At 37.6% G+C, this 24,956-nt stretch overlaps 1 protein-coding gene across 8 annotated transcripts in view; it reads left to right on the top strand.

The window, feature by feature from the left end:
* LOC111603048 (hepatic leukemia factor) overlaps window positions 1-24,956 on the top strand; it is a 68,281-nt gene that overhangs the window by 30,519 nt on the left and 12,806 nt on the right. For 2 of the 8 annotated variants that reach the window (XM_023320502.2, XM_023320501.2), the window contains exons 1-2: window positions 17,715-18,602; window positions 18,705-19,404. The exons of the other annotated variants lie outside the window; for them this stretch is intronic. In XM_023320502.2, the coding sequence (XP_023176270.2) occupies window positions 18,030-18,602; window positions 18,705-19,404 (1,273 nt within the window). In that variant the 5' untranslated portion in view covers window positions 17,715-18,029. Of the gene's footprint in view, window positions 1-17,714; window positions 18,603-18,704; window positions 19,405-24,956 lie in introns of those variants that run through there. 8 annotated transcript variants of the gene reach the window in all.

Genomic DNA, 24,956 nt, shown 5'->3' with positions numbered 1-24,956 from the left:
CGCCTTGAACTGTAATTGGTCTTTCGGTATGCTCGACCTAAGCACGCATAAAATCTAATTTATTATGCTCTTTGCATTTTAAATACTATTTGAATTAAGCTCCTAAATGCCTCGCATTTGCTTGAGACTAGGTTGCATTTGCCACTTGACTTATTGTACGTTTGAGCTAACATTAATGGATCTGTTATGGCTTGTTTGCTCATTAAGTTAGCTGCTGACACTTTCAAATGTTAAGACCTTTCACGCTCACTGTTATATGTTAATTGTCAAATGTTATATGAGGAGCAACATGAGAAGTGTTAAGCCTTGACTTTTGACAACTTTGTTTTTAGTTGTAGTAGCTAATAGCTCCCTCTGTCCCACACACCTTGCCTATACAATGTTCTATTAAAATGTATTTAACAGACAGAAGCAGCTCTATAAATATATATAGTCTAAATGCATTCTGCTCCTCCTTATCAATCCTAAAATAACGAGCTAAGGCCTTAGGCAGAGTATGTTTGCAGCCAGTGCTTATCACGAGTTACATCTTTTATGTTATGCTGTAGCTCTGTAATGATTCCGTCTGAAGTAAAACATTTCTGTTATGCTGTAGCTCTGCTGTGTGGCTCTGTTATGTTACTGCTTTGTTATCTCACTCTCTGCTCTGTTATATCTCTCTCTGCTCTGTTATATCTCTCTCTGCTCTGTTATGTCACTTCTTTATGTTACGGGCTCTGTTATCTATCTTTCCTTCTCTCTCTCCCTCTCTCTCTCTGTTTCTCTCTCTCTCTCTCTCTATTTCTCTTTTTCTCTCTCCCTTTCTCTGCCCCTCTCTCTCTGTTAATCTCCCCTTCTATCTCTCCCACTCTATGTTATCACTCGTCTTTAGTTGAATCAGTTTTATATCGTTAATTTTTTCTCTCACTGTACTATAGCCACTATTATCCTTCTCTTTCACTCCCTCACTTAATATATCTGATAACTGTCAACTTTTAAATATATTTCATTTCATTTATGGAGCGTACAGCTTGTTAGTGGCAATCAAATCAGAGCCTTTGCTCTGATTGTTGTTCGTCTAATAAATTATGCGGCTGGTCATAAATTTTAGATACAACCCAGTTTATCCATTAACGGCTAACAGTTGTCGCTCAAACGGTGTTTTTTTTTGTTTGTGGCATTCGTTTTCTTGTATTCCCTAATCCACACAACCTGAGAGGGAGAGAGAGAGAGATATATATGTCCGACAATAACTATGCCATTAAAATTAAGAATAGCAACAACAAACTTGAAATATTATTTAAATTTACGAGCGCGAATTTCACACAAAATTTAACAGCAGAAATAAAAAGCGAAACCAAAATGATATACCACAAATATAAAAAAATAATACTATTTAAAAATATAGCAAATACTAGAAAAAACAGAATGTACCGTTAAATATGAAGCGGAATTTACAGCAATAAAATATTGTGTAGTATTTATTTTTATTGTCTTGATTAGAGCAATATATAGCTATATATATATGAGTATTTCGATATATAAATATGTGTATGCCATATACATTATATCTGACTGCGATATGAATATTATACAATAGGTGGAGATTGCTTGGCAGGGCGCCAATAAATGCGACTGCAAATGAAAACGAAACAGAATTCGTCTATAAAATGAAAACACGGCCAGCCGAAGCCGAACCGTACTAAACCACTAGCCAGCTAGCCGGTTGGCTGGTCGTGTTATTATAGAAAGTAGAAGTGCCAACAATAACAACAGCAACAACAAACATTTATGAATATGACAACATATTTGCTCAGAAATTTGATGAAAATAAAACAAATCATCAAATTAAATGCACTTCATAAATTTAGCTGTGCACACTTTTTGTACAGTTGCAGCATTTGACTAAAATATATCATATGTAAATTACTTTATAGTCCATGTAGCAGAGATGCTTAAAGTAGCCTATGAGAACTCAGCTATTACTGGTTGGAAATTTATGCAACTTGGTACAGTTGCTGCATTTGAATATAAGAAAAACATAACTAAGAATCAGCTGGATCGAACAATTATACAAGCAAGTGGCCTATAGGAACTCAGCTTTGAGTAGCTAGAATTTGATGAAATTTGGTATAGTTGTAAAATTTGACTGTATGATAAATATAACTAAGCATCAGCAAGATCTACCAATTATACCAGAAAGTGACCTATATGAACTCAGCTATTACTAGTTGGAAATTGATGAAACTTATTGCAGTTGTTGCATTTGACTATACGAAAAACATAACTAAGAATCAGTTGGATTGATCAATTCTACTAGAAAGTAGCCCATAATAACTCAGCTTTGAGTGTAAAGAATTTGATGAAACTGGGCCCAGTACTCACAAGATATATGAAGAGAAACATAATTTAAAATCTAACAGATTGCTTAAATGGAACATATAATAAACTTATATATAATAAATATAAGTAATATATAAACAAACTCTTTAATGCTTCTTTAGACTGATTTCCATTACCTTTTTATGTATATCTAACTTTACCCATTTCACTGTCTGCCCTACCCCTAAAACCATTCCATGCCATTTTTTACTTGGACTTAAAAGTAAACTCCGTAAATTGATTGTGATTTACTCGTTGCTTTTATGGCAATTTTTATATTTGCAGTCAATGTCCAGGCGAGACAACAATCTGTCCAACTGACCCGTTCGTATCTCTCAGCTACAATGTTTTACCTCATTTTTTCTCGCACGTTTATAGAGTTAGCTTTGGCTGGTTAGCAGGAGCAGAGGGAGGAGGAGGAGGTGGCGTTGGAGTAGGGTTTCGTGGAACTAGTGTGTTGTGTAATTTATTGGGGTCATTTGTAGTTGGCATGCTATTCACACCATTTGCGGATAGTTTACTCAGCCCGAGGTTGTAAATAACGCTACCTGCACGAGCCACCTGCTATTGGTAGAGGGCTAGAAAAATTACGCTGTCGTCTTGCTGATAAGCAAAGACCTTTCGATTGCTCTGAATGTGGAGCTACATGGTTATTTATTGTCGCTTTGGAGTTATGGAAAGTGTAATCAAGTTAAATGTGGGAATGCGACTGTAATAATTAATTGAGGCAATTTTATATTATAAATGAAGGTGAATAATATAAAGAGTGGCAAGAAAAGAGTTGTAAAGCTTCACACTGCTTACATTCTGCAGCTATGTTAAGTAGCTGTTAGTTCTTTACTACTGTTAAGTGTTTTACACTGCTAGAAAGAGAGAGACGAGCAAAGCATATAAGTTAACAGCAATATGTTAAAGTTTTAGTCTTAATGTTATGGAAATGTTAACTAATAATGTTAGTGCGTCAACAGCACGATACGAATATGTTAACATGTAAAATGTTAATAGTAATATTTAAGTTACAGTTATGTTAAAATGTGCATGTTAAGGGCTTGACTAAATTAAGAGCACAGCTTTAACAGCAGCAGGCGACTGCTGTAATGTTAACAAGGCGTTAAACGCAGCACTGTTAAGCTCTTAATGTTAACTTAATGCTTTAAGAAACTTGTGTGCTTTTGCTAGACTAGCTCTACTTCTAGACTCATTGTCTATAAAAGAATTCTATTTATTCTTTGTATACTTTTGCATGTCTAGTATATAGAAAATATAACTCCAATCCATCATGACTTGCAACTCGAATAAAACAAACAAATAATGAGCACACAGTTCGCATAAATATTGTGACACCTTTTAGTTAGAAATGATTTGCTGCATTAGCTGAGGCTTAGGTCGTAGCCACAACTAATGTCAGTCATTGCTTGCTTAATAGCAGCAACAGCAGCCAGAAGAAGAAGAAGAAGCATTGCAACTAACAGCTAAAGCTTACTGTGTGTTTTGTGATCTAATGCGCTACTTTGTCTATTTACCTTATCCGCTAGATTAAAGTGTCACGAGCTGCCAGTTGCGCCCCATCTCTCTCTATCTCTCTCTCCCTCTCTCGAGCTAGTCAATTTGCGTTTATTAGATACACACACACAAGTGAGATACAAGATACAGCTGGATGCTGCAGTAGCTACAAGTGTAGCTTTAAGATATACAGCTGCGTGCTCTGCTCTGCTTGTTGTTGTTGCAGCTAGGGCAGCCAGCAACGTGCTGCTGCTGCCCTGCTGCCCTGCTGCCCTGCTGCCTGGCCACTTGAGTGGCAAAAGCGTGCGCTCTCAACTATTTTCATAGCTTGCACTTCTGCTCTAAGTTTTTCTTTTACACATCTTGCCACACCTATCGCAGCGCCCCGCCCCGCCCCGCCCCGTCCGCCCAGCGTGCTATACTTTTTATTCAATTAACACGCTGGCTGGCTGGCTGGCTAGGCAAGAGCCAAGTGCTTTGCCTGGCAAGGCGCATGGGACATGCATACATTTAAAGCAACAACAAGCAACAAACAACAACAATTTGTAGCAGCTGCCAAAATTGACTTAATTTGTTAGATCTACAATCAAAATATAAAAGCAACAACAGCAGCAGCAGCAGCGGGAACCAACATGATAGATAAAGCGAGCATCGCGTAGTTTCCCAAGGCATTTCGCCTGTCAATAATTAGTCGTGCATAGCTGAAATTGAGGTGCGTTTAACCCATGAGAAACATGTGAGAAACCTCTTAACCCATTCCTCTTTCACACTCTGCCTCTCTCTCTCTCTCTCTCTCTGGCTCTGTCACACGCAGATGGCTGTAAAAACAAAAGTGTAGCAAATGCATTGAGCATGCATCGCGCACTCGTCAAAAGGCAAATGCCAAAAGCTAAAGGCAGCAACTGTTGCTGATGGACATGCGGAATACCCTGTAAAATAAAAGAAGTGGCAGGCAATATGTGTGGAAGGTAGAGATGATGCAGGAAGCAGGCAAAGATGTGAATGCCTAAGCGTAGTCAGCACAAGGCTGAAGGATCAAGGCTAAAGGCTTAAGGAATAATGAGTAGGAGTGGAAGAGAGAGTAAGAAAATAACAGAAGGAGAGAGATGGAGAGAGAGAGAAAGGGACGGAAGAAGACAACAAGAGAGACAGAATGAGAGATAGAAAGAGAGAAAGAGATACAGAGAAAGGGATAGAAAGAGGGAGAACAAATGGGGGAGGAAGAGAAAGGTAGGCATATATATAGAGAAAGACAGAGAGAGATAGAAAGAGAGGAAGAGAGAGAGATAGAGAGAGAAAGAGAGTTATAGAAAGAGAGAGAGATATATACAGAGAGAAACAGAGAGAGATAGAGCAAGAAAGGGTGTGAGAAAGACGGCTACAAGGGGTTAGTTTCTAAAGAGAAATAGAAATATTTAAAGAGCGAGAGACAGAGAGAGAAGCCAACCTAGTTACGCTCCAAATATCAGTCTTAAGTGTCGCCAATCATATTGAATACAGTTTTCAGAAGCCGTGCGCCCATTACAGTTAACACTCGCTCAAATTACAGGGTATTCGCGCGAAGTGCAAATTAAAACGTACAAATATATAAAGTGCATAAAAGTGTGCGCAAGGCAACAAGAAATTGTGAATGCTTTGCATTTGATGAAAGCGTCGAGCGGCAGTTGTCGATTCACGGCTGTGGGTGAAGGAGGCTGAGAAAGAGATAGATAGCAAGAGAGAGAGAGAGAGAGAGAGGGGGGGGGGGGGGGGCAGAGAGTGGCAGAGATGCGGTGCAGCCACAGTCATTTCATTGAAATAAAAAACACTTAAGCAGCAACTGCAACGGCGACAATGTAGCAAAAAGTAAAAGAAAACACAAATAAAGTGCCAATAGAGCAAAAAGAAAAATGGGAAAACTGACAAAAAAGACGAGACAGAGATGGAGAGAGAGAGAGGAAGAGGGAGAGCGAGGTAGATGAAGATAAAGAATGCTCAGCAGCCGCGGCAAATGAAAATGCGATGGCAGCTTCATTAAAATTTTTTGGTTTTCGTTTCAATTAAGTTGCGGTTAGTGGCCGGAAAATGCGGGCGAAAAGAAGAGACTAGAGAGAGAGAGTGAGAGAGTGAGAGAGTGAGTGCAATGTAAGTGGACGAAGAAATTGTTATTGTTGTCAATTAAACGTGAAATGGAAATGAATATCAACTCGGCTATAATTAAGCTAATGCAGGAATGGGCTAGAGCATCCCAAATGTGTAGCTGTAAGCTGCAGAGCACGCCAATCAATTAAAAGCAACTTGACAGCCGAATCACTCTATGGGCTATGCTCGACTTGAAGTTGCGCTGTAAACAGCTGCCAAGAAAGCCAAAGAAACTTGTTTCCAAGTGTTCAATGAGCTGTGATGGACAAGGCAAAAGGTTGTTAGGTGTTATGAATATGTAGTTGATGTATTAGACTAGAAGTTACCCTGTAAACAGTAAGATATTTGCTCGACTAGCAGTGGCCGTTTTATGGACATCTTTAGCAAAGTATCCCTTAACTGATTGGAAAGTCTCGTTCACTTCCAACACTTACAGGGTATCAAAAAGTGTCATACATTCAATAAGCAATCCCAAAGGTGTTTGTAGCAAAATTAAACTAAGCAAACCAAACAGGCAACAATATTGTAGCGATATCGCCGCAATATACAAAGATTTAGATATGTGTGTACATATATCATATATATATATATATATATATATAAATACTATGATATATGTATCATATATCTGTCTGGAATAAACAGCGGCTATTTGCCAATATTGTTTGGCTTTGATCATTTCAATGGAATCCATCAAATTGGCTTGCTGAAGGTGCCAACTTGTAAGATGTGAGCAAATGGGGCGAAATAGACAACTGTCTGCAGGGCAGGGAGAGGGGAGTGGGGGCTGGTTAAACTGGCCAAATGTTTGCATACTTAATGAGCCGACTTCTATGCTATATATATATACCCAACTGTATATAGCATTCGCTTTAATTGCAGCTAAATCAATAAAAACTGCAGTTGGCTTTGGCCTTTAGTGTGCGGGTGTCAGGGCAAGCCTCGACTTTTTGGCCATTAACAAAAGTAGCTGAAGTGTCAAAAAAAAAAATAAGAAGAACGAAAATAAAGCAAAAACTAGCAACTGGCGACAATTTTCTAAATGAAAATTTCACTCGTTGCACTTTGCTGAAATTTGAAATTTCTTTTTGTTTTTTCTTTTTTTTTTTTTTTGGCACACAATTTTATATGTGATTGCTCAGAGAAGGCACAAGACTTGCTGTTGCTCCGCACTCTTCCGCTCTCTTGCTTGCGCCCTCTGCTAGCTGACATGCTGACTTTTGTGTTTTCCCTTAATGAATTTAGTCACCTGCCTGCTCTAGCCACAGCTCACCTGCCTCCTCCTCAGCTGCAGCTACAGATTTTCGCTCTATGGGCATTTTCGTGTGTATTCTGCTTATTAGATTTGTACTTTTAATTGCCCAAATAGAACAAAAAAAAATGGTAGGGAGAAGCGGAGCATAAACGACTGCTGCATGCTCGTTTGCTTAGAGAAAAGGTGAAAATTTTGATAAGAATTTTAAATTTTGCAGTTTTTTGGCTTTAAATTCATTTTGAATGCAGCTTAGTAATTTTATTAGCCCAACTAGAAATATTTGCCTTAAGCTTGTAGAAGTTATATATAATGAGACTAGCATATATACATGATATACATACATATGCCATGCCCACATGGGCGGCTCGTTGTTTATATATAAAGCAGCCTAGCACCGCTGCAGCTGCAAATCTGAGTTAGTCTAGCTGCAGAACTGCAGCCACTACTCTAACTACCATTTGCCACGCCCCTCAAAATTTTAGTAAATTATAAGACCAGCATATATAAACTATATATACCCCAAACATTAACTGTCTAGCTACAATTGCCACCACAGAAACAAATAGCCAACAAATTGAAGTCTAAAATTCATCAAACACAAAACCAATATACTCTCTTTAAGTAAATTAGGCAGCAGATATCGTTCTATATATTCGCATAAGCCAAAAACACATGTATCTTTTGCATATTCTATAAATTTGGTATTTAATTGAATTTCTATTTGCTTTGCTCTCTTTGCAGGTGAGTGTCAAATTCCTTTCGCTTTTCGTTACGCATTCTCAGCTCGTGGGTGAGTAGAACTCGCCTTTCAATCCATCCATCCTGTGCCAGAAATTTGAAAATTAGAAAATTTGAAAATGCTGTTAAATTTGTGCTTTAATTTCATTAATTAAGTGCGAGTCAAATGTGCAAAAATATTTTCGACTGCAAAAAGTTTGCTTTTTTGCACTAATTTGATAAGTGTGCCAGAGAGGAAAACTGTTTTCCAAACACGCTTAGCCCAGTGGCGGCGGGGGCGGGGCGAGAACTCTTCTTGATTAAATTGACTTTGGATTTAAGCGTAGATAAACTTTTAATTCCATTTAAATGTAAAATAAATGTGCGAATTAATTACAGCTTCAGCAGCGAAACGAAGTCGAAAGTTGCAAATGCAAAATATAAAATTTAAACAAAATTTAGAATGAAAATGAAAGTTAAAAAAAATTTAAATGAAAATAAAATTTATGGAAAATTTAGGCTAAAAATAATATTTAAAGTAAACACAAAATTTAAGGAAAATTTAGAGTAAACATAAAATTTAAGCAAAATTTAAAATGCAAAAAAAATTTAAAGTAAAACTAAATAAATTAAAAATTTAATAAATACAAAATTTTATGTTTACTTAAAATAAACATATAAAATTAGTTGCAAAAAAATAAAATGAAATGAAAATAAGCTTGCATAATTTAAGAATGCATTTAATCACATTTTCCTTTAAATTCATTAATGTAAAATCTATTAAAATATAAAATATAATCATATTCAACTATATTTGAATATCAAGTTTTAAGGTAGAGCAGAGTTAGATTAAAAGTTAAAATAAAAAATATGAATATGAAAAAATATACATTTTATTATATTTTTTTTTTAGAAAATTGATAAATTATTAATATTATGCAGTTAAAATTATATAAATATTATTAGATTAGTAAATTAAAAAAATAATTAAAATTACATTGAGGCCACTAAAAAAGGGAAACAATTCAAGCGAATTATTTAATATTTTGGTTGGGTTTTTTCGGCTGAGCTTAGAAAAAAACTCAAGCCCAATTAACACAGGCAGAACAGCAAAAGCAACAGTTGCAACAACAAGAACAATTCTAACAGTCATAAAAAACAGACAATTCACAATTCACAATAATAATAACAATAAGCAGCTCAATTAACGCCCGTCAAACGGAACAAGTGACGGGCAAAGGCAGGGCTGCCGGGTATTGGCTGAGAGGGGGTTGTTCTTGTTGTTGTTGTTGGGAATTGGGAAAGGGGGCTGCATTGCCAGTTCGAAGTAGTTTCACATGCGAGGCAATTAGAAAACGCGGTTACATCATTTCGAGCAACAGCTCGAGTTAATTTCCATTCAGAACGGAAATAAAAAACAAGCAAGGAATGCTCTACTAAGAAATACCCTAACCAGGGCAGGGTTTCGTAAAAACATAGATAAGACCTAAACGAAGCCTAGAATAAATATAAAAAAAAATAATATATATCATAGACTGCATTTACTCTACTAAAATATTATGTATACGCACTCTATGACACATCAAGCATACGCCACATTGTCATATTCAAAGAAGATTTGCCTTGAGATTGGCTGTTTCAGGTGTCCTTTGTCCAACATATCCACTTGATAAGTAGGAGTCAACATTCCATTGAAATTATGAAAATCTAAGCATCCAAAAGTAATTTTCACATAGTTTTCAGTTCTTGAAATAGTTGCAAAATTTTTAGCTACATGAAAATATGAAATTTAACACGCGCCTTTGATTTTATTTATGTTTTTTTCTACTTCTGCTGTTAACACATTTTTAGAACTGTCAAAAAAAACTGAGCACAAGGAAAAAAGTGTCGCAAATACTTTTGTTGAGAAGCTCGAAGAATTAGTCGAGAAAACATATTTCGGTTTCCTGCGTACTTAGAGACAACAAATTGCGGTTCTATTCAAAGACGCATCAATATAGATATAGATATATATATCTGAAATATATGTTCCGACTAATAAATCAGCCGAAACTGTAGCCAAAGTGAAAGCAGCCGCCACGTTTTCATTTGAAGTATTTTACTCTATAAATATGGTGTAATAAATGCCAACGTTTACGAATGACGCACAAAGCGTAATAATAAAAATTTTGCTTGCTCTCATATTTTCCTTAATTCTTCAGTATATATAGATATATAGTTGATATAATGCGTCAATGCGGGAGGAAACGTATAATGAAAGAAAGGAAAGCATGAAAATAACTTAGCACAGAGAAGAAAAAAGAAAAGAAAATAGAAGAAAACCTTAGTATGGAAAAAGAAAATTTTCATAGATAATTTTTCTATGCTTTTTCCTTTTCCACATCAGTTTGACCATCAGTCATTATAACACTCAGTCAGTCTAACAGTTTTATAATCTGTCAATCAACCAGTTAGTTAATCATTCAGTCAATATATGGGTCAATCAGTCACTTAGTCACTCAATCAATTAGTCAATCAAACAGTCTCCTAGTCAATCGTTCAGTCCATCAATCAGTCGTTTAATAAGTTAGTCTGCCAGTCAGTCAGTCACTCAATCAATCAGTGACTCAATTAATCAGTCTCTCAATGAGTCAATTTGTCAACCTTATTGACAATCAAGTCAATCATTCAAACAATGTGGCCATCAGTCATTCGTACAGTCAATCAGTCAGCATGGCGCACCGTCAATCACCTGAGTCACTCAATCAGTCAATTACTCAATTCGCCCATCTATCAGTCTTCAGTCAATATATCAGTCAATCAATCACTGTGATTCCCTCAACTGGCCTGTCAATCAATCAGCCTATCAGTCCGTCAATTAGTTCATCTGTCAATCAACCCGCCACCGTCACCTTGCCCCAAACACGAGAACAACAGAAAAAAACACGCCAAAAACTTGTTTATTCTGAGATGCAACAAAAGCTTTTTTCTGTCTTTGCTGATTGAAGGCAATTGTTTCGGCTTTGTCTGGCAAACTAGAAAATCCCCGCGTATTTCCAAGCCAATTATTTTGATATAATCGCACTGGAAGCTGCCGGCTGTCAGTTAGAGCATAAATAATGTCGTTAATACCGGTTTGTGTAGGATCTAACTCAAGCGAACCGACAAAGCTGCCCGGTTTGTCTGGCGGATAGCTGAATAGCTCACATGTGTGGCGCCACCTAACGGCGACAATTGGCAGCTGACAATAGGTTATGCTCCATCTCGCTCGCACTTTTGTCATTTTTTTGTGAATGAAACGCAAATGTTTTTAGACGATCTATTTATAAAATTTCATAGAGTGAGAGAGCGAGAGAGAGCACACGCACAATTAAGAGCCAAAAATGTTTTCACTCCAATTCCCATTTGAATGAAATTTCTGTTCCTCTGATTGTTGAGTATTTGAATTTATTTTATGTGATATATTTGCTTAATTAAACTTGCAGCCATTGTGTATAAATCAATCAAATTGACATATTCACCTAATTAAATCATGGTCTGATAAGAAATTGTTTATCGACTGGGCTGCACGCATCGATAAATTGATCAATAAATAAACAAATTTTGTCTGGTTACTACTTTTTTCTGCTACTATTTTGTATGCCAGCAACACTGGCAGCAAAGCTTTTGTATTGCAGCGCCCTCTATGGCCTGTTTGATGCAACAGATGTAAAAGCTGACGCTGTAAAGCTTTGCTGTCGTGTTAGCGCGCGCCTCGCTCTGCGGTTGTTTGTTTTTTCTCATGCTGTAGGCAGCTTGTCTGGCGCATCCCACAGCCGCTCTCTTTTGCCCGCACACAGCAGTCAGAACGCGCGCTGCAACACGTGTACAGCGCCCCCTTTCGGCCAATTGCAATTAATTTCAATTCTTTTTTCACTATTTTTTGTTTTTGCTGTGTTGCCTACGACAACAAATTGCAATGAAATTTCGTGTTTTGCGCTGCCTCTCCCTCTCTATCCTTCTCCTTCTCGTTCACACACAGTGTCACATGTTGGCGCAGCGTGTCGATGCGTCGTCAACGACGTCAGCAGCGCTGCCTTTTGCGGTTTCCTTTGCCTTCTTTTCTTTCCACTTAGCGCGCTTAAAATTGAAACTCGAATTTTCTACAGGTTAATAAGCCAAGGGCCGCACTACTTCGCGCTGACTTGGCCAAGTATAACTTGATTTTTTTTTAAATATTTTTTTATTTTATTTTATTACATAAGTCGATTTCCGATCCGATTGCAAATGGACTTCAACTTTGCACCGGCTTCTGTTATCATATCTTATGATATCTCCCTCTCTCTTTCTCTCTCTCTTTAAATTGGTGTGCGTCCGTAGACCGGAACCGGTTGCTGATAAGCTTTAGCATTGCTATGATTATATATTTTGGGCTCGCATCAGACTATGCAACGGATTAGCATATGAATACGCATAGTCCATAACGTGGCTATTTTTATATTTTTCTAACGGCACTTTTATAGATTTTTGTTTGTTTTCTAGTGAGCACACAATTTAGTATTTGTTTATAGTAAGAATGGAGAATATGTTAATATAAATTGAAGCTAAAGCTGAAGTTTTGAAGGGGTGAATGAGAATATGAGCATAAAATAGTTTAAGATATATAGATATATTAAGATATAATCTATTTAAAATAACCTAGAAATTATTTAAAAATCCGTTATACTTAAGATAATTAACAATTCAACAATAATAAATATATGTCTATTGCTATATATCTATAATACTATATCTCTAATCTTTGCACTTATTATACTATATATGTATTTTTTTCAGAATGAAAACGATTTCCATATTTCATTTCGTAGATTAAAATATATCACTTTATTCATATGCTCTATATGATATATAATTTAGCCATCTAGTATACCTTTCAACTGGGTCAAAATTGATGGCGCCATGAAAATAAAAACGTTTAAGCACATCTCAAATAATTGTTCGAGTGGCGCAAGTTGAGGGCACTTGAATAGCTGTACAGTAAAGCACATGTATAACGGCTGACAGCTACTATTAATAGTAGGAAAATGCCAATGTGTGTGTCTGCATCTGCAATTAAGCTATGAACAAAAAATGTAAATTATAATAAATAAACAACAATGGGCAACCGACGAACAAGCGCTAACTGCCTAACCCTCCCCTTCATTGACACGCCCCCCTTTGTAATTGTTACAATTATTTTGTTTACTTTGACAAGGGACTGCTAAACGCTCAAAGGCGGGCAGTGTGTGAGAGAGAAAGAAAGGGAGTGAGTGAGCTACTACTCTTCTACTCTACTCTACACAATTCTACTCTACTCTACTCAACTCAACTTAAGTCAACTCAACTCAACTCAACTTTGTGTGGATATTTTTTGCGCAATTTATTTTCATTGCTTTCTTGCAAGTCAAACTTTCAGTTGCTGTGTGTGTGTGAGTCACACTCATTGATGCGACTGCTTCTACTGTGTATTGTGCACGTGTATGTGTGTACACGGCATTGCTTTAGCCTGCTTGGAAAGAAGAAGAACAACAACAAGAACAGTGCGCAGTCTAGCGTATTGTTTGTGATTTTGCTTATTCTTGTTTCTCGTGTTGTCGCAGCGTCTAGGCTGCGGCGCTCTTCCTCTTTGCTATTTTGAGCGTTTGTTTTGTTCTGGCGTGCACTCGCGCTCTCCGCTCTACTCTCTCACTGGTTAACTACGCTCATTCATTGCGGCACTGCTGGCACGTTTGAGTGTGTGTGTGATTTTGATTACACACACACATAGTCGCCCGCTCGCATTTACACACATGTGCAAAACGGAGGCCGGCGCACGTGGTAGCTAAACGTGATATCACAACAACACAACTGACAGCAAAACAAATAGAAAACCTGACAACGACGACGACAAACGACGTCGCAGCAGCTGTTTGTCGCTTCGCTTGCGTTGCAGCCGCAGTCGCTGTCGACGCTGGCGCTGACAGCAACGCATCGTTTGGCAACTGTTGCCAGCGCCTGTTGCTCTGATTGGCGAGCGATTCACACGAAGCGGCTGCGCCAATAGCAGCGCACGCTGTGGGAATCCTTTACGCTTGACTGCGTGCTATTGGCAGACCCACGTCCCGCCACAAGCAGGAAATTCGGCAAACAACGAACACTTTCGACTTGTTGCTGTGCACTCAAAAATAGACGGATCACGGGGTGTATGCTTGATTTGCTTGCCAGATGCGTACTGCTTCGCTTCGATTGAGTGGGAGTGGGAAAGAGAGAGCGAGAGAGATAGGCTATTGACATGTGAACCAGTTAAGCTGCTTGACAAATGTTAAGCACAGCTCAGCGTGAACGACGAGAGCAAGGGTTCAGAATTTATTTAAAAATAGTTAATCTATTTCTGGCATAAACAAACATATATTTATATGTCTGTTTGCCATTTTATTTAATTGATAAGTAATCAATATTCTTTGTAGTTAAATTAAAATTATTTCATTTAATTTTTTTCCTATTTTGTAAGACATCTATTGAATCAGTTTTTTTTTTTTTCAATCAATCATATTTTGTAAATATTCCATTATTTCATTTCCATTTGCTCCTTTGTTAACAGTATAATTTGCCCTAAGTACTTTTCTCTATTTACATATTACATATTTGTTCTACTTATCATTCCCCATGCATATTTATATTATTATATATTTGCATTCCTCATTTACAGTTTCATAGTCTTTGCATTTCTTATTCTCTATTCCCTCAGCTGATTTTTAACAGTTTTATATATTTCTATTTTATTAGATCTTTTATGCAGTTTCTTTTTAACAGTTTGATTTTCTTATACATGCCTTATTTCACTTTCACTGTTCCACTTTTGGTGTTTCATTTTTAGCGTTCCTTATCATCGTTTTATTTAAGTAAGTAAAAAAATTTCTTCGCAAATATATCCGACAGTTATGCTGTTCCCTTGTTCCTCTTGTTCCATTGTCCCTTATTCCAGTGTTCCGTTTAAGCGGAAATATGCAATACCTAGCCTTAAATTTCATTTTCCAATATTTTTCCACTTTGTAGTACCTAAAACCCCCATTTAGGAACCACTCCTAAAAGCGTTACCTATTATAAATATTTAGATAATTATTCACTTTTAGACACTTGATAGACAATCGAAATTTCTCGAGTCAAGTGCCTGCACAAAGCCCTAATGAATTCTCCACAAAAGTTGATAAATTGGCATATTAACTGGAAATTTAATTATTCACGCTTAATTAATATAATTTCTAATTATAATGATGGAAATAATGGAAATGTTTCCCCTCGATTCACGCTGCAGCTGCGGCTTATAAAGGTTGTCACGGCAACAGCTAGCAAGCAGTTTCAGACAAATCTTTCCATTAAATTACGCATACGTCACGTGTTGCAAGCCAATTAATTTTTCTGCCCCACTCGAAGCTCGCCATCGTCATCGATACTTTAATCACTTTTGTGGCACAAACACAGAAAGAGAAAAAAGGCAATTAGAACAGGAAACGGAAGACTTGCAGCGGTCAGCTTTTGTCTATGAGCTGCTGTTGTTGTTGTTTCTTTTCGCTAACTGTAAGCAGGGGAGAGTGTACAGAGAGAAAGAGAGCGAGCGAGCGCATATATTTTTAGCTGCGTGTGTATGTATGTGTGTGCTTAGCTACTTTAACTATGCCAAATGCAACGAAACGTTCAACGTGCGCGCCAACGAGTGCCTGTGTGTGCATGTGCATGTGCCTGAGCCTGCATGCGTGTGTGTGTGTTTAACTGTCTCTCAGTCTCAGCTGCCGTGTGTATGTGTGTGTGTGTCCCGGTGTGTTCACAACACGTGCTTAGAACTTTGCTAGACGTTGGGCTTTGGGTCATACTGAAATCCGCGTGACTTTGTCGCCGCTGTCGTTGCTCGCTGCTGGCAGCGCAGTCAACGCCGCTGCCCGTGCTGTCGCTCACTGAATTTTCATTAGCTACAAAACTGCGCTGCGCTGCGCTGCCGTTGGCACTAATGTTTGTATTTATTTATATAGAAATTATTTATTATTATTTTTTACGAACTAGCTTTTTTGCGCTAGTTATCAGTTGATTTACAGATATGTGTATATATTTTTTATTAACTTTAGGAGGCCCTTCAGCATTTACGTAGATTGCAGTTAGGGTTTTGTTTTCAACTTACCTGCAGAAAATTGCAATTTACGCTGCGGCGCTTTTATGATTATATTTTGTTGTTTTTTTCTGCCTCTTGTAGGCGGTTTTGCGACAAACAGCGCTGCCAACGTGTGCAGCGACTGCACTGACAGCGCTGCTAGCGCGGGCAGCGACTGAGACAGAGACCGAGACCGAGACTGCGGCTCGGCTATGGCTATGGCTATGGCCCGGCATTCGTTCGCTTCGCGTTCTCATGTCCAAATCGTTCTCGTTGAACTGCGCGTCCGACTCTAACGTGAAAAACTGTGAAGAAAATTCAAAAGAAAAGCCAAATAAAAGTATTTCAAATAACTAAAAATAAATACTACCAAAAAAGTTAAATAATAAATCAAAATATATAATATAAATATTTATTTAAAAACAATAAAAATTAATAAAACACTCGGCAATTGCGCATTCAGTTGAGTCGAAAGAAAGGCTTTTCGGTGCAAAGTTCTAAAGGCAAACTGCAACGCAAATAGAAAACCAAATCAAACAAAATCTATTAGCTATATATCGTATACTATATATACATGTACATATATATATATTTATATTTATAATAAAAAGAATTGTTCCAGTGCTTTTAACAATTGTGAACAGTGTTTGTGCTCTCGCCTCAGATATTCGCATATATAAATAGTTATAGATTTTTCTATCTGTAGCATATGTACGCAGCAGCGTTAAAGTTACGGATCTTATTTCAAACCGTTTAATTTTTATTTTAATTGCAACAAAAAAACAAAAGAAACCCAACATACAAAAGTTTACATAACAGAAACAAATAAGAAAAGGTATTAGTAAAAAATGAAATAAATGTAAAATAAAATATATATAAAATATAAAAAATAAATAAAAATATTAAATTAATAAATATATATAAAATAAAAAATAAATGAAGTACAAAAAATAAATTAAATATATAAAATAAATATGAGATAACAAATATATAACAGATAAAACAAAAATAAATTAAAACTAAAAGTAAATAACATACTTATTTTAAATTGATTTGATTTATTAAAAAAAAAATATTAAAAAAATATTAAAATTATATGTATTAAAAAAATATAAAAACTTTAAAGTTAAATTTAAATTAACAGAAAAATATGGAAGTCTTTAGTTAAATAATAAAAATTTGCAAAAAAAAAAATTCAAACCTGAAGCTAATTTTTATTTTAAAATTAAATTTTAATTTAAAAAATATATTGCTCCTAAATTTAAACTTGCAATAAAAACAATATAGTTAATAAATTAAAATTTGCAAAAAAAAATTAAGCTAAACTAAATTCTTATTGAAATTCTGAATAAAAAACTAAATGTTTCAGGCAAACTTTATTGTTTAAAGACTTGTAACTAAATATATAAATATATTCATAAATATAAATATAAATATGTTCATAATATATATATATATATATATATATATATATATATATATATATATTTATAAATATATATATAGATATAGGAACAATGCCTTTTCTTATTTGTTGTCGCCGCAACCACCAATGAAAATAGCCTAAGACAGCTCATCAGACTGCCACAAACGCTGCTCATTATACATGATCACTATTCATGATCATCATTCATGATCATTAATCAAGATCATTATCATTAGCATTATCATTATTAGCCAAAAAAGCTATCGATTTCCATACTAATTATCGCCTTTGTCTACGAAAGCAACTATGTGCACTATATTTTAGTTAAGTGAAAAGAAAAACCAGTGTTGGTAAACAGTGAAAATTGAAAAATGCGCACAACTTCAGGCAGCTGGCCAAAGTTTTCATTGCTGTGCAGCAAATACAACCACGCCAATCACAAAGACGTCGCCACCTAAGCGACAACGCAAGCAACAGCAACTGCAACTGAAACGAAACCAGTGTTAAACAGAAAACAGTGTTGAACAATGTCGTCGGATACGAATTCGTGCGCGAGCTTCTTTGCTCAGGAGCATGCAAATGCGACGCTCTCGCAATACTTTCAGCAGCTCAACTCGCAGGTGGCTGCAGTTGTGGCCAGCAACAGCGGCAGCAGCAGCAATAAGGGCAACAACAACAACAGTAGCAGCAGCAGCAGCAGCAACAGCAGCAGCAACAACAACAACAGCAACACCAACAACAACGGCAGCAGCAGCAGCAGCGGCGGCAACAGCGACAGCGGCAACGACGGCAGCTTGTCCGGCTCAGCAGCAACAGCATTGGACAACCATCGCAGCAGCGTCAGCAGCAATGATTCCGGCAAAAGCAGCAGCAACAACAGCAACAGCTCCTCTGCAACAGCAGCAGCAGCAGCAGCTGCAGCGGCTGCGGCAGCCGCAGCGAATGCCTGGAACTTGCAGCAGCAGCAAACAGCAGTGCTGCATCACCATCATCAGCAACAGCAGCAGCAACAGCAGCAGCACCAACAGCAGCAGCAACAGCAACAGCAACAGCAGCTGCAGCAGCAGCAGCAGCATCATGCACAGCAGCAACATGCTGCTGCCGTGGCTGCAGCTCAACAGCAATTGCAGCAGCAGCAGCAACACTCACATCACGCTCAGCAGCAACATGCACATCAGCAACATCAGCAGCAGCAACAACAGCAGCAGCAGCAACAGCAGCAGCAGCAGCATCAATTGCAGCAGCATCCGCAGCAACATCATCCACATGCCCACAATCCGCACTTGCATCCGCATCATCCGCACCAGCAGCAACTACACCAGCAACATCAGCAGCAACAGCAACACCAGCAGCAACAGCAGCAACATCATGCTGCACAGCTGGCGCACACGCTCTCCTCGGCAGCAGCTGCTGCCGCCGCTGCGTCCAACACCAACACCCACTCGATCTTTGGCACCGGCAACTTCCACTACAAGACGAACAACTCGTGGACGCTGCCGACGCTCAGCTATCAGCGCATCTATCAGGAGAACTCGCACTATCATCAGCGCAGCAACAGCTTTATGGAAGCCCAAAGCTCGACCAATGAGGCAGCGGCGGCGGCAGCAGCAGCTGCAACGGCTGCTGCAGCGGCGGCGGCGGCTGCTGCTGCGGCGGCAACAGCGACAGGCAACGGCAACAACAACAGCAGCAACAACGCCACTGATAACCACAGCAGCAGCAACAACAACAACAGCAACAACAACTCCAGCAGCAACAACAACAGCGGCGGCAGCAGCAACAACAACAGCAACGTCTCATCTGTGCAGCATGTGGCAAGCGCCGTGGCAGCTGCAGTCATCGCCAGCGAGCACCAAAACCATTTGAACAGCTTGAAGGCGCGCTTTCAGCCATCCAGCTCAGGTGGGTCCCAAAGCCAAGCAGCCAATATTAGAATTTAAGCAAATTTGTTGTGAACAAATGCGAAATACAAAATACAAAATACAAAATACTAAATACTAAATATTTAATCAGCTGCAGCCAAGTGCGAGCAGACTTCAATAACATTTTAATATTGGGTTTTTCCATTACAAAGTCAATTAGATTATAATTTCAGTAAATATTGCTAACAGAAATGCTGAAGTGCAGCTCAGGTGTGTCTATTAACAGTTGTTATTAAGCTGATATATAGAATCTATGTGTTTATGGCGCTTAGCAGATGCTGTTCACTATGAACTGCAGCTCTAAATAGTTGCTGCGGGCATAAAGCAGCTTTACAGTTGCTTAACAGTTGCTTAACAGTTGCCATCCACTTTTAGCTGTAGCTTATTAACAGTTGCCTTCAGCTGTTAGACTCGCCTAACATTGAGCTACAACTGTTAGCAGTTTGCCTTGAAACTTTTAACAGTTGCTGTTAACATATGTTACGAGTATAACATAACAGAATAAGCACAGCTTGACTGACGTTGCCAGTCTCTGCTGAGTCTTTCGATTCATTTTGTTCATTTGATTTTATAGTTTTGCAAATTAAATAGAAAACAATATTTTTGTTGAATTAGAACTCAGTTCGAATTCATAAATCGTTTTGGCGCTAGTCATAAAAAAAATTGAAATTCCTTGTTCGATTGAACTTCAAACACAATAATAACAAGAACATAAATTCGCAGAAAAAATATTTTTATTATGTTATCAAATTGTTATTTGTTCTTAATATTTCTTTATTTTTTTTATTTTCTTAAATATTTTTTTTTTGGGAATATTAGTATCATGAGCTTGGAATTAAATTTTCTTACACAAATTAATAATTTCAGTTCTTAAAAATATATTTGAATATGTATATTTTTTTTATATTTGTTTTATTTTTTTATATATTTTTTTAAATATTTTGAAGCTTTTTTATACTTTTAAATATTTTTTTTAATTTTATTTGCATAGTTTCCAAAGTTTTTAGAACAATTGGTTAGCTTCTTCCACTTAATAACATTATGTTAGCTACGCTAACAGTTGCTTAACTTAAACTGTTATGCGCATCATGTAAACTTAACTCAGCTATATTTTTATAGACTTTACAACATTATCTCGTACTCTACAGAATTACACAAATGTTGTCATATATATATAAATACATATCTGTATATATGTAAATCTTGGCAGTTTTTTTTTTGCGACTTTTGAACAAGCGCTGCTTAGTCACAATTTATGACAAAATATTTATGATAAATGAATTATTATTTTTTGCATTTACATAAATTGTTAAGCCAAGCCTCAGTCTAATTATTCCAATCACCTGCTCTGCTTAGGGAAATCTAGCTATCTCTTTCTCGCTCACTCTCTCTCTCTCTTGCTCGCTCTGCTGTTATCTGTTTGCTGTTGAATCTTTGAATGTCAAAAAAGCTTGCGGCGCACACGTGAGCTGCTTGTATGTATCTGGCTCTCTCTCTCTTTCTCTCTGTCTCTCCCTCTCTTTGTCTCACTCCTTTGCTATCTGTCTCCGCTGCCTGCGTCATTCCCTGCCTATCACAATAAAAACTTAATTAATATGCGCACAAAACTTTGCTTTTGCGCTTCGTTTGCATTTTACAGCGCGTTTTTTACGCTGTTTCGTTGTTGTTGCTGCTGTTGTTGCTGTTGTTGTGATATTTGACTTATCATTTGATAAGTTACGACCTACGGCAAGTACTCGCCATACCCTGTAATATGTAATATGAAACGTTTTGCAGTGAGGCATATTAGGCGAAAATTAAAAAAAAAAAACAAATGAAACTGGAAAAAAAATATATATAAAAATTCTGGAATATTTATATGCTAATATATATTTATGTATATATATATACTCATATGTATTTTCGTAATCAGCACATGCTGTAGCCTAGTAGTAGCTGGTTACAGGCTAATCTTTCAGTCTAGAAAATATATTAACTATCTATGCAATATATTAACTATCTATGTTACATTCGTGATTCTGTAGTTCTATCTCTCACTTAGTTATTTGTTAAACTAATTAGATCAATGCATCTATAACTCAGAAAATGTTTTATATAAATAGAAATCTGCCTCACTTTCTCTACCTCTCTCTATCAGTACTATATATATGTAAGCAGTAAGCTCTGTTTACCCTCTCTCTTCCTCCCCCCTCTCTCTCTCTTTTCTTTTCTCTTTTTCTCTTTCTCTTTGTCTTGTGCTCTCCTATATCTTCCTCCTATATCTCACTCTCTCTCTCTCTCTCTCTCTCTCTCTCTGTCTTTATATCTGTCTCTACAAGTCTGTCTACCTATCCATCATTCTCTATCTCCCTTTCAATCTGTTCAAACAAGTTTCTGCATGCATATACAGGGTATTTTCTGGTGGAGGCGATCTTCATTACTGTGCAATCTCTGTCTGTATCTGCCTATCTCTCTCTCTCTTTTCCTGCTATCTTTCTAATAGGCCTGCTCTATCTCCCCTATCTGGCTGAGCCCTTATTTCTCTCGCGCTATCTCCCTCTCTCTCTCCCCCTCTGTCACACTCCTTTCACACACGTCTCGCATGCAAATTATCATTTCACACTTGCCGCTTGTGCTGGAAAATTGTTTGACAAGTTGTGAAATTTACGATTTACAATAAATCAAGTGGAAATTAACGCAGGTATTCGCAATGGCGGACTTCGAGTCTAATGTTAGCCGCCAAATGGGGTCAAATGATGAGCTGCCACTGCAGCGCATCAGCTGATTAGCCACAGCAACGAGAGGTGCAGAGGCAGGGGCAGGGGCTGAGGCAGCTGCAATTCAATTGACAAATGGCATCAAATGTTTTCCATCATTCAAACACACATCGCGCGCTTTTCTTTGAGCAAAAAGCGCGGCTCCATTTTCCATTTCCATTCTGCAGCGAGGTCAACCTTTGAGCCTTTTTTCTCTGCTCTTTTTGGCCAAAATCCATTCGCTTTGATTAGATTCTGAACTAAAAACGAAAATGGAAAATGGCCTCCAATGCGCTTTTCCTATGCAAAAGCTGATTAAATGGAAATAAATTATGGAAAATTATGATTATGAAATGTTTATTGAATATCTTTGCTATGCCAAAGGCAGCGAAACGTTTCACAAATACCCTGGAAAGTACCTAGGGAAATATTTCAATACTTCTGTTTTTTGTTAACAATAAAAATTCGAAACTTTTTCAAACAGAAGGAAAATGTTTCGAAATTTTGGTGGTATTCGAAGACTTTCAAACTGCTGTCTGAAATATTTTCAAAATCGTATTTAAAAATTTCAGTAATTTTCGAAACTCGCTTCTCTAAAATTTCCAAAATTTCAGTTTAAAAAATTTTTAATATAAATTCTTATGTTATATATAAATTCTTAATGTTGATTTAAAAAATTTTTAAATTTAAAAACAAATTAAAAAATTTGGAAAATATTAAAATTTTGATAATTATTAGATTCAGATTTCTGAAAAATAATAGCCAACTATATAGATTAAATAGTATAAGTAATAATTTTAGTATTAGAATGCTTATAATTAGTATAAATATAAGTATTATTAAATATCTATATAAGTCTATCTAAAGATGAGATTAGAATTTCTTGGAACTATTTCGTTGAAGCTGCTGAGAAAACGTCTCTTGCTCAAATAGAGATCTATAGTATATATATATTTGTTTTGACTAGAGTGCATTCTATATACTATATATATATAATATAGACACAGATATGCGTCACACTTTTAACGCTCTTTCTCTCTCCTCTTTCCCCCTCTCTCTCCTCGGGCAAGTCAATAGCCATAATTTAGTTGCATTTCCCATAAAAATCATGAAATTTTTTACATTCGAGCTGCCCACGCCACAAGCAGCGCTTGCACCCTCGTGGCTCACCCTCTAAGCAGCATTTTAGTGTCGCATTTGCCTTCTTTGACTACCCGTCGCTTCCGAACGTCCCTCGAACTGTCTCTCATTGCTCGAATACGATATAAAACGTAAGCAGAAGAGGAACTCGGTAAGCAGCGCTGCCAGCGCCAAACAATACGAGACGATATTAAAATACGATCTGTTATGATACGGTTTTTGGTTTCGGATTCGATTTCGATTTCGGTTTCGATTTCGATTTCAGTTTTTCAGTTTGCTTCCCATTACTCGGATGCCATTTTCGAAGGAGCATTACAGTTTGTGAGTTACTATGAACAAGAACTTGTGTAGCGATGCTTTAGAGTTACAGTTTAAGCATTACAGCTTAGATTTACAGTTCTAAATTCGCACAATTTTGAAGCTTCTCAACTAAAAACAGCTTGACAGTCACTGACATCATATTCAGAGCAGTCCCTAAAAATAGCCTCGCAGTTTGAGATTCACAAGCGACAAGACTACATTTAAAGAGTCACTTCTTGGCACAGTTTGAGAGCAACTTATGACATATGCATCCAGTCGGAACAACTCATTCAGCTTTTCTGTATTTCAGCGAAAATTACAAACAAAAACGACCTTTTAAAGACAGACAGTTGTTGTTGTTGTTGTTGTAGTTACTGCTGCTGTGTGGGCAGAGGCAGCGCTGCTGAACTGCAGCTGAGACGAATTCGAATGCGACTGCGAAATGGGAAATGCGCCATGGGTGGTGGGGGGAGGGGGCTACCCACTGTCAATGCCAATGTCAGAAAATGGGGAAATGGGCTGCGGGTGCTGTAAATGGCTATGGGAGCGACTGCCGCCGTGGGTGGCCTTTGAGTGGGTGCCTGAATGTGTGTAAAATTACCCCTATGTACAGTTGCCCAACATTTTGTTATTGTCAACTTTTCATATTTATTAATTTGAAACAATTTTTTATTGCTCTCATTGCAGGTAAGCATCAAATTGTGGCATGGCTTTGTGTTGAATGTAGCGATTGGGTCCCAAACGTGACTGAGGACTGCATTTAGCTTAAGCTCGTTCGCCGTTTACTGCATTTTGTAGAGTTGAGTGTTTATTGTCATGGGTAAGCTGGTTATTGTTATCACATTGTTGTATTAAATGGTCGTGTGTGTGGCAGAGGTATGAGAGGCGCTCGTCGAAAGCGCACTCAAAGCGTTTGCAGGCGAAAAAGCTTTTAAGTCACTCAAATTAAATGCGGCGAACAGCGCTGCTGACGCTGACGTTTCGCTGTCGCCGTCTGTGTGTGTGAAAAATGTAAAACAAGCATCGCTTCCGCATGCAGTCGATGGCGACAGCGCAGCTCATGCGAAGCGTAGCGACAGCTTTTTACGAACTTTAGCGCAGGCTGCGCGAAAGAAAGTAAACAGTGGAATGCGCAAAATACGCTGAAATGTAAAATAGTCAGCGAGAGCGAGCGTGCGCCCAAGCGAGAGAGATAGAGAGAAGTCGAGAGCGAGAGAGTGAGAGAGAGTGAATGAGTGAGAGCAGCAGACGTCGCTGTGGCTGAGACTGTCGCTTATATTTGCTTTCGGTTTCAAGTTTGGCTTCGACGTCGGCTGCGCAGTCGCCGTTAACATTTGGCTTTGGCGCTTGCTGCGTG

This window comes from Drosophila hydei, unplaced genomic scaffold (assembly GCF_003285905.1).
Source record: "Drosophila hydei strain 15085-1641.00,03,60 unplaced genomic scaffold, DhydRS2 tig00000001-arrow-pilon, whole genome shotgun sequence".
NCBI classification, from domain to species: domain Eukaryota; kingdom Metazoa; phylum Arthropoda; class Insecta; order Diptera; family Drosophilidae; genus Drosophila; species Drosophila hydei.
Note: the sequence above shows the minus strand (reverse complement) of the source record. Positions and strands in the feature narration are given on the sequence as shown.